The sequence below is a fragment of the Pseudophryne corroboree genome, chromosome 5, assembly GCF_028390025.1.
Source record: "Pseudophryne corroboree isolate aPseCor3 chromosome 5, aPseCor3.hap2, whole genome shotgun sequence".
Classification (NCBI taxonomy): Eukaryota; Metazoa; Chordata; class Amphibia; order Anura; family Myobatrachidae; genus Pseudophryne; species Pseudophryne corroboree.
In genome coordinates, this window is record NC_086448.1 from 101912873 (window position 1) to 101931809 (window position 18937).

General features: G+C 46.8%; 1 protein-coding gene across 1 annotated transcript in view; it reads right to left on the reverse strand.

The window, feature by feature from the left end:
• Positions 1-385: 385 nt before the first annotated feature.
• The window catches only part of CUBN (cubilin), a 729033-nt gene continuing 710481 nt past the window's right edge, over positions 386-18937 (reverse strand). Inside the window, exons 63-66 of the mRNA XM_063921523.1 lie at positions 18742-18923; positions 5152-5317; positions 4662-4897; positions 386-1007 (exon numbers count right to left, since the gene is read on the reverse strand). Coding sequence (XP_063777593.1) covers positions 900-1007; positions 4662-4897; positions 5152-5317; positions 18742-18923 — 692 coding nt within the window. The 3' untranslated portion in view covers positions 386-899. The remainder of the gene's footprint in view (positions 1008-4661; positions 4898-5151; positions 5318-18741; positions 18924-18937) is intronic.

An 18937-nucleotide genomic window follows, 5' to 3' on the forward strand; every position in this document is an offset into this window, starting at 1 on the left:
ATGTTCCACGTAGCAAACCTTTGCCTGGTTGAAACCGGGCACATCAGTTACATTAATTCATTTTATTACTCTATTTTCATATGTATAACAATTTTCCTTTATCCAGTGTACACATCGTTAGGAAAACTAGAACTACATATACATTATTGCTACAGTCTTTCATGCTATTACAAATATATTCGTATTTCCAAACTTTAAAACGATGATTAAAAAAATCCTTAATTTAAAATGATTTTCGGAAATTCTTTGTCACCCAGAAATGTGCCAGCATGATGCAATTCTTTTTTAATAAACTGGAATAAAAGATAATTGAACTTTCTCTGACTGTATAGTGACTTTTATAGTGATATTTTGGCAAAGGACAAACAATACGACGCATAATAAGTGATTTCATCCAGGTTTATGCTGTTTTATTGTGATTCTCGTCAATGGTTGTTCTATACAGATAGCTGCTACATTCTATATCTATAGTTATAGCAATGTAATATGTACAAAATGCAAGAAATGACCATATAAGATATAGTAAAAGAGGGGGACCACTATTACACAACTATTTAATGGCACCCCTTTTCTTCTTTAGTCTTCCAGTATATGTTGCTGAATTCTACAGAACAGATGACTCTTCGTGCTGCAAATAATCTGATGAATGTTCTTCTGCAACTATTAGGCAGCAGAAAAAAAGGAATAACAACAATTTGCAAATCAATTAACTGAGGGCTTAAGGCTATAACTTAAGTTTCATTATATTCAACATAAAAACTTTATGTTCCGATAATAGCTCTGCTTTAATATAAGAGAATGGATAGCTGTGCAATACATATACTTTTACAGGAATGATGTAATATGGAATGTTTGTCCAGGATTTTCATTTAAATGTCTACAAATAGCATTTCCCTGTTTCAGGAGCTCCAGGTCACTCTGACATAGGATCGTATTATAGCATAGTCCGCATGGAGCCTGACGAGCACCTGATGAGACGTGACAGTGACTGGAGCAATGTTTCCCTCCTAGAAAACAGAAGTAAAATAGAAAGCCGTTACTTTGTAATTTCTGTAACATTAATGAAGAGTTAAACATATAAGCACATGTCGCACAGCAGCAACTCTCACACAATGGCCCTCATTCCGAGTTGTTCGCTCGCTAGCTGCTTTTAGCAGCCGTGCAAATGCTAAGCCGCTGCCCTCTGGGAGTGTATTTTAGCTTAGCAGAAGTGCGTACGAAAGGATCGCAGCGCAGCAACAAAAAAAAGATTGTACAGTTTCTGAGCAGCTCCAGACCTACTCCTAGCTTGCGATCACTTCAGACTATTTAGTTCCTGTTTTGATGTCACGAACACGCCCTGCGTTCAGCCAGCCACGCCTCCTTTTCCCCAGGCACGCCTGCGTTTTTTATCTGACAGGCCTGTGTTTTTCCACACACTCCCAAAAAACGATCAGTTACCGCCCAGAAACACCCACTTCATGTCAATCACTCTGCAGCCAGAAGTGCGACTGAAAAGCTTTGCGAGACCTTGTGTGAAACTACTTCGGCTGTTGTGAAAGTACATTGCGCGTGCGCATTGAGCTGCTTCCGCATGCGCAGAAGTGCCGCTTTGTTTACTAAAGGCTGCGCTAAGAGCAAAAACAACTAGCGAACAACTCGGAATGACCACCAATGTTCTGTGGTGGAGGAGGGTGATTTTAGGGGATGCAGCGCTGGACCTAGCAGTTGGGCGTTGTGGTACAGAGCAGCGGGCAGAGAAGGTGGCAGAACGGAGCAGCGGGCTGACACAGAGGAGACCTGGGTGGGTCCCTTTACTGGTACATTTAATAAAAGGAGACACCTAGGCTAGCTGTAATAACATGATAGCATTTAAAAAAGTGTAACAAATTATGATAAACATATTGGAGATTAAAGCATGAAGGAGCTGGGGGCCCGTAATTTAGCCTCAGGGGCCCTCCTGTTACCCATCATTGTGTTCAACAAACATCAAATATTACAGGGTTTCCAGACCTATACCACTAGCGGTAACGCCCGATTCAGTATTGTAGCTGGAAAAAAGCATATGTATAGATTGAGTAGCTGGTGGTGGGATAGATACAGGCAGAAGGGATTATGGGCCTCATTCAGAGATGTATGCAAAGCCAATGGTTTGTTTGCTTACATCTCTGATTATTAGAGAACAGCGCATACACAGGATCTGTACTGCGCACACTTTAGTTCGCTCGCAGTCCCCCCTTAGCCACAGCACGACTGATATGCTGCTGCGTTTGGGGGGTGGAGCTGAGGCGGCGACGGGGACTGTCCTACAAAACGAAATCAGTGTCTGCGTCTTCGGTCGGGCACAGACCTCTTGGCCCCAGCTGAGCAGTTCAGCAAGCTGATGTCATTCCGAGTAAGCTGGTGATCCGATGCTGAGTCTTCGGACACAGCAATCAGATTGCAGAAGTTGGCAGGAGGCGTCTATCTCCTCCAGGCGCTCCTGCTACATTAGCATATTAGTTGTACGGTATTGTACAGCTGCTTCCCTGCGGCTGTGCAACACCGTACAAATAGGAATTAGGCCCTATATACAGTAAAATGAGTAAAATTGATACATTCATTCAATAATATATACACTGCTCAAAAAAATAAAGGGAACATTAAAATAACACATCCTAGATCTGAATGAATGAAATATTCTTATTAAATACTTTGTTCTTTAGATAGTTGAATGTGCTGACAACAAAATCACACACAAATTATCAATGGAAATCAAATGTATTAACCCATGGAGGTCTGGATTTGGAGTCACTCAAAATTAAAGTGGAAAAACACACTACAGTCTGATCCAACTTTGATGTAATGTCCTTAAAACAAGTCAAAATGAGGCTCAGTAGTGTGTGTGGCCTCCACGTGTCTGTATGACCTCCCTACAATGCCTAGGCATGCTCCTGATGAGGTGGCTGATGGTCTCCTGAGGGATCTCCTCCCAGACCTGGACTAAAGCATCCGCCAACTCCTGGACAGTCTGTGGTGCAACGTGGCGTTGGTGGATGGAGCGAGACATGGTGTCCCAGATGTGCTCAATTGGATTCAGGTGTGGGGAACGGGCGGGCCAGTCCATAGCATCAATGCCTTCGTCTTGCAGGAACTGCTGACACACTCCAGCCACATGAGGTCTAGCATGGTCTTGCATTAGGAGGAACCCAGGGCCAACCGCATCAGCATATGGTCTCACAAGGGGTCTGAGGATCTCATCTTGGTACCTAATGGCAGTCAGGCTACCTCTGGCGAGCACATGAAGTGCTGTGCGGCCCCCCAAAGAAATGCCACCCCACACCATTACTGACCCACTGCCAAACCGGTCATGCTGGCTTGGTGTCTCCAGACTCTGTCACGTCTGTCACATGTGCTCAGTGAGAACCTGCTTTCATCTGTGTAGAGCACAGAGCGCCAGTGGTGAATTTGGCAATCTTGGTGTTCTCTGGCAAATGCCAAACGTCCTGCACGGTGTTGGGCTGTAAGCACAACCCCTACCTGTGGACGTCGGGCCCTCATACCACCCTCATGGAGCAGAGCCGGATTAAGACCATGGGGGCCCCGGGCACTTAAGAGAGTGGGGCCCCTAATAGAGAAGTCAGAATATATATATATATATATATATATATATATACACATATATATATTTGCCTCCCCAAGCAGCACACGGCGGACCTCCTGCCCTGCACTCCCGTCCCCTCTGCAGCAGCGGGCGCACAGACAGGACAGATGGGCTGGGCACGCAGGCTGTTTCATTGATACATTATTGGACAGCTGAGCTGTCGCTCAGCTCAGCTGTCCTGTCTGTGCGCAGCTGCTGCAGTGAGGACAGGAGCCGGGGAGCACAGCACCGCAGATCGGAAGAGAGATCCGATCTGCGGTGTGGCAGGGGGCCCTTTTGGAAAGGGGGGCCCGGGGTACGTATCCCCCGCCCCCCCCCCCCCCCCCCCTCCTTAATCCGGCTCTGTCATGGAGTCTGTTTCTGATCGTTTGAGTAGACACATGCATATTTGTGGCTTGCTGGAGGTCATTTTGCAGGGCTCTGGCAGTGCTCCTCCTGTTCCTCCTTGCACAAAGGCGGAGGTAGCGGTCCTGCTGCTGGGCTGTTGCCCTCCTACGGCCTCCTCCACATCTCCTGATGTACTGGCCTGTCTCCTGTTAGCACCTCCATACTCTGGACACTACGCTGACAGACACGGCAAACCTTCTTGCGACAGCTCGCATTGATGTGCCATCCTGGATGAGCTGCACTACCTGAGCCACTTGTGTGGGTTGTAGGGAGGTCATACAGGCACGTGGAGGCCACACACACTACTGAGCCTCATTTTGACTTGTTTTAAGGACATTACATCAAAGTTGCATCAGCCTGTAGTGTGTTTTTCCACTTTCATTTTGAGTGTGACTCCAAATCCAGACCTCCACGGGTTAATAAATTTGATTTCCATTGATAATTTTTGTGTGATTTTGTTGTCAGCACATTCAACTATGTAAAGAACAAAGTATTTAATAAGAATATTTTATTCATTCAGATCTAGGATGTGTTATTTTAGTGTTCCCTTTATTTCTTTGAGCAGTGTATAATGGCTACAAGATGGCAGTCATGCCTACAGTACAAGTAAAGGCTGCAGAAAAGACAGATGTCCTATAAAGAGTACACTTACCAATCCGCAAATCTTTCTAATTAATGGCGAAGTAGGGAGGGTCCCATTGTATATGCTGAGATAGTTACTCTCGCAGTCTCCTGAATCATCAATGCTAAAGTCAGTAATGTGTATTGTAACTGCTCTCCCCAGAGGGGCCACTATTGTCCATTCACACTCTGTGTTGTTGCTGTAGCTGCCGGGATACTCAGGGCTGGTAAATGAACCATGGTCTCCAAACACCGTGCCCCCACATCCTGCAGAAGACACAACAGGTACATGCAACAGAAGCATATTCATGTCAACATGGTCACAGGTGACCTAGTATAACAAACCCCAAATTCAGAGATTTAGTGGCAGAGCCCTATTGGATAGAGCGCAGCCTCTTTTCCTTGTGCCTCATTATCACAAGCATGCAGCACTGTGCAGCTGCCGGGCATTCAAGGGTCATAGAAGATGCATTCCCCAATGTGTGACATTCTCAGTAAAGGCTGTTTTAATGGTTCCTTACCAGATGGAGACGAAGTCCATGTAATGTCATAGCCCTTTTCATTCATTATAATGTCAGATTTGAAAAACAGCCGAAGAATATTATTTTTTGGAAATACTGGATTAGGAATATTATTTCCGCAGTATGTGCCAATCAGTGGAGAATCTGGGGAGCTGCCATTTCTCACCTGGAAATACAAAACACAGTGTCACTACCCAGACCGGTCTTCCATTGTTACCATCATTTAGCTAATATGTAATTTCAGGTTAGAGAAACCCTTCTCCTAATCATCATTGATAAGAACAAGCGTTATGGTAAAACTTACCTTCATTAACTTTTTTCTTTGACGTCCATAGGATCCACAGGGATGACCTTGGGGTATGCTGGTGGAGACCAGGACAGGCACCGAACAGTTAAACTTTTTCAAGCTCCCAAGATGCACTGGACCCTCTCCCCTCATACCTCGCCCAAAGCTCAAGTTCTTCAGTTTTAGTTAACAAGCCCAAAGCAGGAGCTGGAGAGGAGAGAAGGAAGGATGGCACACACAGAAAACACGCTGTCAAAAACAGAGACGGTAACTGGTGACCAAGAAGAGAAACCCATTGAAGCTAGGTGCGTCAGGGTGGGTGCCCTGTGAATCCTATGGAACTCGAAGAAAAAGAGTTAACAAAGGTAAGTTTTAAACCATAACTCTCTTATTTTCTTTTGCAGGGTCCATAGACATCTATAGGGAAGACCTTGGGGATGTTCCAAAGCAGTTGAAATAGGGAGGGAATGCTCTTAAGCTGAAAGAACATTGCGGCCAAAAGATGCATCATGAGAGGCAAACGTATCAAAGGCATAGAACCAGAAGAAACATGTAGGCAGAAGACCACGTGGCTGCCTTGCATAGTTGTTCAGTAGACGCGCCTTGACGGCTGCCCATGAAGGTCCCACAGATCGAGTAGAATGAGCAGAGACTGCAAACAGAACCGGAAAGGTCAGCTTGTGTGAAAGCCTGTGAGATGGACATGCAAAGCCAACGAGCCAGAGATTGTTTGTTAGCTGGCCAGTCACACTTGTGGAATCCATAGAGGACAAAGGGCCTAATTCAGCCTGGACCGCTATTGAGACAGAAATTTCTCAATCCTGCTTCTGCTAAAAATCACATGTGAAGAGCCACCCAGAAAGGTAAAAGACGCCCATCGGTGCAATTGCATAATTGCTTATGCAGTTGTGGAATTGCGATGCATACGCATAAATCAAGAACCATCAACAACTGCGGTTGGCCCAGGGTTACTCAAAATAATGAGAATGCAGTTGCACCGGCGCCATGTTTTTAATTGCAATCCATTGCAACTGACGTCAGATACATGTCCTACGTTTTTCCAACCACACCCCACAAACGGTCACTACCTGTCGATCAAATTGCGAGCGCATTTCACTAAATTTCGATCACAAATCAGCCTTCGTGCATGCGTAATGCATTTTGCAGTGCATGCGCAGTCTGCCGATAATCGCCTGATTTGCAATTTTGTAACTGAAGCTGAATAAGGCCCAAAGAGTTAATTCATTTTCCTGATGGAACTAGTACGGTCCACAAAGATTCGAAAAGCACGGACCGCATCTAAAGAGGCCTCCCCAACGGAAAGACCTAGTGTATGGAAGGCCAAAGCAACAATTTCCTCGTTGAGATGGAAGCTGGATACCACCTTGGGGAGGTAGTCCTGTTTGGTCTGTAGGACTACTCTGACATGATTAAAAATAAAAAACGAAGAGCTGCATAAGACGACTCCAAAGTTGGACACCCTGCATGCCGAGGCGATTTGCCAGAAGAAAAAGAGTCTTCGTGGTTAACCATTTGAGGTCAATATAGTCCAGTGGTTAAAATGGTGTTGCAAAGCACGAAGAACCAACGAAAAATCCCAAGGAGCCACTAGAGGGACAAAGGGAGGTTGAATCTGGAGTACACCCTGAAGGAAGGTACGCACATCTGGCAATTGAGCAATTCTTCTCTGGAACCAGACAGACAGAGGTGAGACTTGTACCTTAAGAGAAGTAAGGCGGAGGCCCACGTCAAGGCCCACCTGGAGAATGTCCAGGAGTCTAGAAATCCAAAACACCAGAGGATCATAGTGTCATGGACATCCTGGCGACTGAGGAAGTCTGATTCTCAGTTGAGGACTCCCGGGATGAAGACTGCAGAGATGGCTTTCTGCACTGGCAAGAATCTGTGTCACTTCTGCCATTGTTAAGGCACTGCGAGTGCCTCCTTGATGACTGAGATAAGCCACTGCTGTGGGGTTGTCTGACCACCTTGGACAGGATAACCTTGAAGAAGGTCCTGTGCCAGAATGAGGGCTCTGTAAACCGCCCGAACTTCCAGGACGTTGATTGGGAGACCCCTTTCTGCCTGGGTCCAACGACCATAAAAGGTGCGATTGCTGGTGACAGACCCCCAAATGCGGAGGCTTGTCCTGGGGTCCCCTGTGTGCCCTGCTAGCAAAGGATGTATAGGTTCCCTGCCAAAAGTTCCTCACCGTGGCTGGAGTTGCGGCTCCAGTGGGGGTGATTGAACAGCAGTGTTGGCATCCAAAGGACTGCCTACCTCTGCCTACCCAAAGTGAAATACACTGAAAGAAAATTACACATAAAAATAAAAGCTTGGCCTGTGTAAAGCAGACCCACTATTAAATGGTGACCAGCTCCTGCTGGCACCAAACAAAAACTGAAGAGCCTGAGCTGTGGGCAGGGTATGAGGGGAGAGAGACCAGTGCATCTTAGGAGCTTCAAAAAGCTTAACCTTTTGGTGCCTGCTCTGGTCTCCACCTGCATACCGAAAAGTCATCCCTGTGGATGCCTATGGACCCTGAAGTAGAAAAAAATTCTTTTTCATCATGGGTGCAGCTATAGTGGGTCAGGGGGTGCCATTACTATGGTGGCTTAGTGGCTTAGAGGTTTAGCCCCCCCCCTCCCCGGGGCCTGACTCAACTGCACCCAGATCACAAAGTTGTCTACTAGGATTCTAGAATTGCCTGCTAAGCCTTGTGTGGCATAATGTGAACTTGGGGCACTGTGTGACATGTGTACTGGCGGCAGTGCAATGTGACATGGGCACCACTATCAGTCAGAAAATGAACTAAGCTACTACTATTGGGCATAAAAGGTAAAACTGCAGTCGAGAGAGGTATCTCTAGAAAGAGGTAGGGGCCAGTGATGGATTTCCCACTAGTCACTTGAGGCACATGCCTAGGGGTGGCACTTGCTGGGTGGTGACACAGCAGGCTGATTGATTGATTGATTTTTTTGTTTGTTTGTTCATTACAACTTATTTTTTAAATTATTTCTCTGACGTCCTAGTGGATGCTGGGACTCCGTAAGGACCATGGGGAATAGCGGCTCCGCAGGAGACAGGGCACAAGAATAAAAGCTTTAGGATCAGGTGGTGTGCACTGGCTCCTCCCCCTATGACCCTCCTCCAAGCCTCAGTTAGATTTTTGTGCCCGAACGAGAAGGGTGCAGGCTAGGTGGCTCTCCTGAGCTGCTTAGAATAAAAGTTTATTTTAGGTTTTTTATTTTCAGTGAGTCCTGCTGGCAACAGGCTCACTGCATCGTGGGACGAACTCACCTGCGTGCAGAGTGGATTGGGCTTCTTAGGCTACTGGACATTAGCTCCAGAGGGACGATCACAGGTTGAGCCTGGATGGGTCCCGGAGCCGCGCCGCCGGCCCCCTTACAGAGCCAGAAGAGCGAAGAGGTCCGGTGAAAACGGCGGCAGAAGACGGTCCTGTCTTCAACTAAGGTAGCGCACAGCACTGCAGCTGTGCGCCATTGCTCTCAGCACACTTCACACTCCGGTCACTGAGGGTGCAGGGCGCTGGGGGGGGAGCGCCCTGAGACGCAATATAACAGATATACCTTAGGTTGGCAAAAAGAAATACATCACATATAGCTCCTGGGCTATATGGATGTATTTAACCCCTGCCATTTTTCCAGAAAAGAGCGGGAGATAAGGACGTCGTGAAGGGGCGGAGCCTATCTCCTCAGCACACAAGCGCCATTTTCCCTCACAGCTTCGCTGGAAGGACGGCTCCCTGACTCTCCCCTGCAGACCTGCTACAGAATCAGGGTAAAAAAGAGAAGGGGGGGCACTATTGGCAGCTAATAATAAAAACAGCAGCTATAAAAGGGAGTAACACTTATATAAGGTTATCCCTGTATATATATATATATATATATATATAGCGCTTGGTGTGTGCTGGCAAACTCTCCCTCTGTCTCTCCAAAGGGCTGGTGGGGTCCTGTCCTCTATCAGAGCATTCCCGGTGTGTGTGCTGTGTGTCGGTACGTGTGTGTCGACATGTATGAGGAGGAAAATGATGTGGAGGCGGAGCAATTGCCTGGGTTAGTGATGTCACCCCCTAGGGAGTCGACACCTGACTGGATGATCGTATTTAAAGAATTACGTGACAATGTCAGCACTTTGCAAAAAACTGTTGACGACATGAGACAGCCGGCAAATCAATTAGTGCCTGTCCAGGCGTCTCAGACACCGTCAGGGGCCCTAAAACGCCCGTTACCTCAGTGGGTCGACACAGACCCAGACACAGATACTGAGTCTAGTGTCGACGGTGAGGAGACAAACGTAATGTCCAGTAGGGCCACACGTTACATGATCACGGCAATGAAGGAGGCATTGAACATTTCTGACACTACAAGTACCACAAAGAAGGGTATTATGTGGGGTGTGAAAAAACTACCAATAGTTTTTCCTGAGTCAGATGAATTAAATGAGGTGTGTGATAAAGCGTGGGTTTCCCCCGACAAAAAACTGCTAATTTCTAATAAATTATTGGCACTATACCCTTTCCCGCCAGAGGTTAGGGCGCGTTGGGAAACACCCCCTAGGGTAGATAAAGCGCTCACACGTTTATCTAAACAAGTAGCGTTACCGTCTCCTGATACGGCCACCCTCAAAGAACCAGCTGATAGAAGGCTGGAAAATATCCTAAAAAGTATATACACACATACTGGTGTTATACTGCGACCAGCTATCGCTTCAGCCTGGATGTGCAGTGCTGGAGTCGCGTGGTCGGATTCCCTGACTGAAAATATTGATACCCTGGACAGGGACAATATATTGTTAACTATAGAGCATTTGAAGGATGCATTACTATATATGCATGATGCACAGAGGGATATTTGCACCCTGGCATCAAGAGTAAGTGCTATGTCCATTTCTGCCAGAAGAGCATTATGGACGCGACAGTGGTCAGGGGATGCGGATTCCAAACGACATATGGAAGTATTGCCGTATAAAGGGGAGGAGTTATTTGGGGCTGGTCTATCGGACCTGGTAGCCACGGCAACGGCTGGAAAGTCCACCTTTTTACCCCAGGTCACCTCACATCAGCAGAAAAAGACACCGTCTTTTCAAACTCAGTCCTTTCGTTCCCATAAGTACAAGCGAGCAAAAGGCCACTCATTTCTGCCCCGGGGCAGAGGAAGAGGAAAAAGACTGCACCATGCAGCCGCTTCCCAGGAGCAGAAGCCCTCCCCTGCTTCTGCCAAGTCTTCAGCATGACGCTGGGGCTTTACAAGCAGACTCAGAGACGGTGGGGGCCCGTCTCAAGAATTTCAACGCGCAGTGGGCTCACTCGCAAGTGGACCCCTGGATTCTACAGGTAGTATCGCAGGGGTACAAACTGGAATTCGAGGCGTTTCCCCCTCGCCGGTTCCTGAAGTCTGCTCTACCAAAGTCTCCCTCCGACAGGGAGGCAGTTTTGGAAGCCATTCACAAGCTGTATTCCCAGCAGGTGATAATCAAGGTACCCCTCCTACAACAAGGAAAGGGGTATTATTCCACGCTGCTTGTGGTACCGAAGCCGGACGGCTCGGTGAGACCAATTTTAAATCTGAAATCCTTGAACACTTACATAAAAAGGTTCAAATTCAAGATGGAGTCACTCAGAGCAGTGATAGCGAACCTGGAAGAAGGGGACTATATGGTGTCTCTGGACATCAAAGATGCTTATCTCCACGTCCCAATCTACCCTTCTCACCAAGGGTACCTCAGGTTTGTAGTACAAAACTGTCATTATCAGTTTCAGACGCTGCCGTTTGGGTTGTCCACGGCACCTCGGGTCTTTACCAAGGTAATGGCCGAAATGATGATTCTTCTTCGAAGAAAAGGCATCTTAATTATCCCTTACTTGGACGATCTCCTGATAAGGGCAAGGTCCAGGGAACAGTTAGAAGTCGGAGTAGCACTATCTCAGGTAGTGTTACGTCAGCACGGGTGGATCCTAAATATTCCAAAATCGCAGCTGATTCCAACGACACGTCTACTGTTCCTAGGAATGATTCTGGAAACAGTCCAGAAGAAGGTGTTTCTCCCGGAGGAGAAGGCCAGGGAGTTATCCGAGCTAGTCAGGAACCTCCTAAAACCAGGCCAGGTGTCAGTGCATCAGTGCACGAGGGTCCTGGGAAAAATGGTGGCTTCTTACGAAGCGATTCCATTCGGAAGATTCCATGCAAGAACGTTTCAGTGGGATCTACTGGACAAATGGTCCGGATCGCATCTTCAGATGCATCAGCGGATAACCCTGTCGCCAAGGACAAGGGTGTCTCTTCTGTGGTGGCTGCAGAGTGCTCATCTACTAGAGGGCCGCAGATTTGGCATTCAGGATTGGATCCTAGTGGCCACGGATGCCAGCCTGAGAGGCTGGGGAGCAGTCACACAGGGAAGAAATTTCCAGGGCTTGTGGTCAAGCATGGAAACATCTCTTCATATAAACATTCTGGAACTAAGGGCCATTTACAATACCCTAAGTCAAGCGAATATTGATCCAATCGGTATTAGTCCAATCGGACAACATCACGTCAGTCGCCCACGTAAACAGACAGGGCGACACGAGAAGCAGGAGGGCAATGGCAGAAGCTGCAAGGATTCTTCGCTGGGCGGAAAATCATGTGATAGTACTGTCAGCAGTGTTCATGATGGCGTCCCGTCTAAACAAAAAACTAGACAGGTATTGCGCCAGGTCAAGGGACCCTCAGGCAATAGCGGTGGACGCTCTGGTAACACCGTGGGTGTACCAGTCAGTGTATGTGTTCCCTCCTCTGCCTCTCATACCAAAAGTACTGAGAATCATAAGAAGGAGAGGAGTAAGAACTATACTCGTGGTTCCGGATTGGCCAAGAAGGACTTGGTACCCGGAACTTCAAGAGATGCTCACGGAAGACCCGTGGCCTCTACCTCTAAGAAAGGACCTGCTCCAGCAGGGGCCTTGTCTGTTCCAATACTTACCGCGGCTGCGTTTGACGGCATGGCGGTTGAACACCGGATCCTGAAGGAAAAAGGCATTCCAGATGAAGTCATCCCTACCCTGATCAAAGCCAGGAAGGATGTAACCGCAAAACATTATCACCGCATTTGGCGAAAATATGTTGCGTGGTGTGAGGCCAAGAAGGCCCCTACAGAGGAATTTCAACTGGGTCGTTTCCTCCATTTCCTGCAAACAGGACTGTCTATGGGCCTAAAATTAGGGTCCATTAAGGTTCAAATTTCGGCCCTGTCGATTTTCTTCCAGAAAGAACTGGCTTCCGTGCCTGAAGTTCAGACATTTGTAAAAGGGGTACTGCATATACAGCCTCCTTTTGTGCCTCCAGTGGCACCTTGGGATCTCAATGTTGTTTTGAGTTTCCTAAAGTCACATTGGTTTGAACCACTCACCACTGTGGACTTAAAATATCTCACATGGAAGGTGTCGATGCTGTTAGCCCTGGCTTCAGCCAAGCGTGTGTCAGAATTGGCGGCTTTATCATATAAAAGCCCTTACTTAATTTTTTATTCTGACAGGGCAGAATTGAGGACTCGTCCTCAATTTCTCCCTAAGGTGGTTTCTGCATTTCACATGAACCAACCTATTGTGGTACCTGCGGCTACTAGGGACTTGGAGGACTCCAAGTTGCTTGACGTTGTCAGGGCCCTGAAAATATATGTTTCCAGGACGGCTGGAGTCAGAAAATCTGACTCGCTGTTTATCCTGTATGCACCCAACAAGCTGGGTGCTCCTGCTTCTAAGCAGACGATTGCTCGTTGGATTTGTAGTACAATTCAGCTTGCACATTCTGTGGCAGGCCTGCCACAGCCAAAATCTGTAAAAGCCCATTCCACAAGGAAAGTGGGCTCATCTTGGGCGGCTGCCCGAGGGGTCTCGGCTTTACAACTTTGCCGAGCAGCTACTTGGTCAGGGGCAAACACGTTTGCTAAATTCTACAAATTTGATACCCTGGCTGAGGAGGATCTGGAGTTCTCTCATTCGGTGCTGCAGAGTCATCCGCACTCTCCCGCCCGTTTGGGAGCTTTGGTATAATCCCCATGGTCCTTACGGAGTCCCAGCATCCACTAGGACGTCAGAGAAAATAAGATTTTACTCACCGATAAATCTATTTCTCGTAGTCCGTAGTGGATGCTGGGCGCCCATCCCAAGTGCGGATTGTCTGCAATACTTGTATATAGTTATTGTTACAAAATTCGGGTTATTATTGTTGTGAGCCATCTTTTCAGAGGCTCCTTTCGTTTATCATACTGTTAACTGGGTTCAGATCACGAGTTGTACGGTGTGATTGGTGTGGCTGGTATGAGTCTTACCCGGGATTCAATATCCTTCCTTATTATGTACGCTCGTCCGGGCACAGTATCCTAACTGAGGCTTGGAGGAGGGTCATAGGGGGAGGAGCCAGTGCACACCACCTGATCCTAAAGCTTTTATTCTTGTGCCCTGTCTCCTGCGGAGCCGCTATTCCCCATGGTCCTTACGGAGTCCCAGCATCCACTACGGACTACGAGAAATAGATTTATCGGTGAGTAAAATCTTATTTTTATGAAACTGATGAGACTGGATCAATAGACAGCAAATTGTGGTCATGGAGGTGTTAGTAGGGTAAAACTGAGTCTGTTTTGGCATTCTGGAGGCATCGGGAATGGTCCTGAAATGAGTTCTGGCTATGCCCCTGTTTCCCATCTACCAACTTGAGCAGGCCCCATGCTTGAAGTTGGGATCTATCACGATCCGGGTATCTGGACGCCATTACTTACCCTTCAGATGCCTCCTAAGGCTGGCTCAGCGTTCCAGGACCGGATTCCATCTGTTATGCTGATGTCCACATTCCTGCCTTCTCTCCTGTCGCTCTGAGACGCGGTCACCGCAACGCCTGTTGCATCCGGAGTGGCGTCTCCCGCGGCCTCCGCCGCTGTTCCTGAGTTTCTACATGCAGAATGTCAGAGTGGTGATTATGTCAGCAGCGGCCTCCGCTGTGCCCGCGTGGTTAAATGTGCACTTATCAGTCTGGCGTCTCCTGTCTCCTGTGGCCGGCGCCGCCATTACTGTTTTAATTCCCACATGGATTACAAACCAAACTTCCCTCCAAGTGTCTGCATGGGCGCAGCCATCTTGGATTCTGTCATCTGTTCATTTCCACCAATCTGCTGTTTGCATTGTTAATCTGCATAATTGCCTAGCCAATCCCTTCCTTGCTGCAGGTATAAATATGCTGTGCCTGAGCAAGGAAGGCGTCAGTGCTTTGGTTGTCAAACCTAGTTCCAGTTTGTCTCTCTCCTGTGGTTGTTTTCCAGGTTCCAGCTCCTATCTCCACACTTCCACTAAAGAGACCCGCACCAGCATTCCACCTGCGGTGTAGCCTGACTCTCCTATCCATTTGGATTCATCTGCTTCCAGCTACAGATCAACCTGCTTTCAGCATCCAGCTTCCAGCAGAGGTCAGCTCTTCTTAAAGTGCCGGTACCCTTTTCTGCAGATTATCATTTATCACCGGCATTATAATTTCACCGCTCTCAAACTCCAAACATCACTTCATATTCCATCGCTCTCAAACTACATTTATTATTTAACTGGTTCCAGCCAGTATCCACTCCGTGCCAACATCAGCCTGGTTCCAGCCAGTACCCACAGCAGCCGTTTTACCTACAGCAGCCCAGCTTTTCCTGGAACACCAGCTGGTACTATCCTGGGCTATCTCCATTGCTACAATCGGGCCTGGTAAGGACTTTCCATCTAGAAGATTATAAGAACTATCTCACACTACCAGAGCCCTGTGGCCCTTGCCACCCTGTAGTACCCAGGAACTGTATTTATCCTCTGCTGATTTTTATGTTTTCTTTTACTGCTGCTGTGTTACGGAGTTTGTCATAAATAAACATCATTGACTTTTACCCAGGTTGTCGTGGTCACGCCTTCGGGCAGTTCTTCTACATGTTACTTACATGTCTAGGGGTCTGATACAACCTCCCAGGTTCCATTACATCTCAACCCATACAACTGAGGCTGCCTCCCGTCAGCTCAGGCCCTCAGTTGTGACAGGATCAGAATACAGAGACAAAGAAAAGACATTGAGGATGTGACCCCAGAAACACTTTTTTCACATTAGAAATGACATTCTAAATGTCTTCGTTTGCCTTCATTGCAGACATTTTTTAAAAAGTACATCTTCCAACAATGGGCACCTAAACAGTGTTTGGACCTCATTACTGGAATGTTAGAGCAGATACACATTTATGATTGCAGTACCTTCCCAACCACACCAACACTATCAGCTCCCATGCTCTATAAGACACTCACCCTGCCTTCAAATGCACCCTCAGAACTCATGTCTTCACCCAGGCCTACAGCCCATCCTTTATAACTCTTCAGCAATATCCAACTCTTTTCTTTCTCTAAGGGGAGGGGGGGGATTCGATTGTTTGAAAAGTCAGTTGGGCGTCTGTTTTTTCCTGTCTATTAGATAGGAAAGAACAGACACCCAACTGACTTTTCAAACAATTAAATATCCCCCTAAGTGTCCACCTATTATCCCTGTAGAATGTAAGCTTTTGCGAGCAGGGTGTTGTCCTCTTTGTAATTATGTAAACTGCGGATTATAAATACAAGGTGAGTATCCCTTATCCAAAATATCAATTTTTTTGTGTCCCCTACCGAGATAATGACATATATATATATATATATATATATATATATAATATTTGTGAAGCTATGGACTGGTCTTTAACTCTTCTACTTGATCGCCAATGTACCAAGTGATTTGCTGCATATACTATTCACTATGTAAGGCGCTATGGAACCCTTGGGCGCAATATAAATAAAAAGACAGCAACCACCACCCCCTAACATCTCAGCCATCTGTTCTCTGAGCAGTGGCTCATACAATCTTATTGATGGTTGTTCTTATAGGGAAAATTCTACATTACTGCATTGAGTATTAGAAATGGGATTATAGACTATAATTAATGAGTCAATTAGTGTGACCAATTTAAACAAGAAATCCACACTCCAGGCCCCACCAAACTAAGATGATTAATGCACCCCCACTTATTACACTTTTCAAGCAAGTCCCCCAACTCAGTCCACGGTATGTGTGTGTAATCTACTGGACAGCCACTATTGAGGTGTCTGCCCTCTGCCAGTGTTGATCCCTGGAGACCAGCTGAGAAGAAGACTATCATTATATGTATTATATGTCATGATCCTGACTGTATTTCTCATATTCTGTGGCTTACCTCAGCATGTCCTGTAACCTGCATTTTCTTCAGCTCAGCATGAAGACTGCAAATCTGTGTTGCTTACTCTTGATTAGCCACCTGAGTAGGAATTCCTCTGAGTAATCAGTGATCAGCTGTGTGCAGCATTTGATTCTTCATTGTGTTCAGATCTCTGAGGTTTAGGCCTAAAAGTCAGCATCCTCTGTTCATTTTTAGCAGTTCAGTCTTCAGTGTTTTTTTCCGGCCTGCTAGGCCACACTCCACATCAGAGCCTAACCTGGAGTACTGATGTGACAGGGTCTGATCACCCGACAATAAGCTATCCAATCCTGTGCCAGCCTGAGACTCCATAAATCATCTGACTCTATTCACCAATCACCAAGAACGAAGAGATATAAGTAGAGAGACCTGTGTTTCAGAAGCTGCCAGTTCCTTGAGTCACACAGCTCAGTGTGAGCTTAGTAGCTGAGCTCCCTAAGAGGTAACACTAATTACCTTAGATCCTGTAAACCTCTGCTCTTTTGCTACCCAGTCCGGATTACAGTTGTGTTACCAGTTATATCCAGAACCAGGCCAGATTACAGTTGCGTTACCAGTTATACCGGTACTCAGCCCGGTTCACAGTGCGTTACTAGTTATACCGGTACCCAGCCCGGTTCACAGTGCGCTACCAGTTATACCGGTACCCAGCCTGGTTCACAGTGCATTACCAGTTATAACTGTACCCAGCCTGGTTCACAGTGCATTACCAGTTATAACTGTACCCAGCCAGGATCACAGTGCATTACCAACTATTCCGGTACCCTGCCTGGTTCACAGTGCGTTACCAGTTATACCGGTACCCAGCCTGGTTCACAGTGCGTTACCAGTTATACCGCTACCCAGCCCGGTTCACAGAGCGCTTCAGTCATATCCAGTAACCAGCCCGCTTCACTCATATCTGGTAACCAGCCTGGTCCAGTCATATCCGGTAACCAGCCCGGTTTAGTCATATCCGGTAATCCGCTCGTTTGAGCAGTGTATCACCAACCGAACCCCGTTCATCATTGATCCAGTTCATTTCCACCAATACATTCACCATCCTGCAATTAACACCAAGTCCCTGGAGATGTAGTGGTCAGGATACGCTTCCTCTGCCGAGGCCCGGGTTCGACTCCCGGCCAGCAATTGCTCCTTACTTCTTCATCTCACTGATTCCCACAGACCAGCCAAATATACACATAGTCCTCCAGTTACCCGTACGGAGTTCACATATACGCCGGGTTCACAAAAACTAACAGTCATGACATTATACACTGTAATGCCACTAGCTTCCTAATAGAATAGAACTATGCTTAGTCTTCACCTATAGCAGCCCCGATTCCCAATAGACTTCTATGTGCTCACAAGTACTCACTATGCTGCAGGTTGAGATGTATTAAAGATCGCATAAAAAAATGTGATCTTATCCGGCGATCATTGTGGACTCTCCGTCAAGCTCCTCACCTATACGTATCAACGAACAAATTGTCGGGGCAGCTCCTCTGATATTATGCTGTGCCAGCGAAGTATTTACCTCCGGATTTCCGACAGGCAGTTGTAACGTGCATGTGTGGCCATTGGGCTGTGCATGCACAAGTGGAGACTATCGGAGAGGGATATGGTGCCAATACTCTAATAAACCGAGCGATGACCAATCTCAACAGCGGATCTGTCCAGCCTCATTGTGCTGATCAGTAATGCCTAGCGTCCAAGTATTAGTTAAGCCCAGGAATGTGGAGTCAACCAGTACAAACAATTTAATAGCCTGCGGACCAGAAAGCCCCATGTGCCTGCCCCTATTTCCATCCCAGCCTCTATCCATAATCCTTACATCCTCCCAGCAATTACACATTCACAACTGTGGCCCGGTTACACCAGGAAACCTATAATACCTATTACAACAAAGCCATTAAAGTAAGCTCAGAAACCTTTGATTTGAAAATAACATTTAGACTTTTTGATTTTGTGAAGGAATCGCATTTCGATATAAATAAAGGCGTGGTCATCAGTGACCGGTAATAATGATCATATAATATAACATAAGATCTTACCTCCAGGAAGTCCTGACATGTTGCTATCATTGATTCTAGATGGAATGAATTGAAGAAAAGTGCTATTGAGCTGTTCTCCGGAGCTCGAAGGATTATGGTACATTCTGTATTATATGGATATTTCCCGGGCCAGCCTGGACTTTGCAAGTAACCAAATGACTGGTTATATTCCCGGCTGCAATCTACAGCAGAGGAA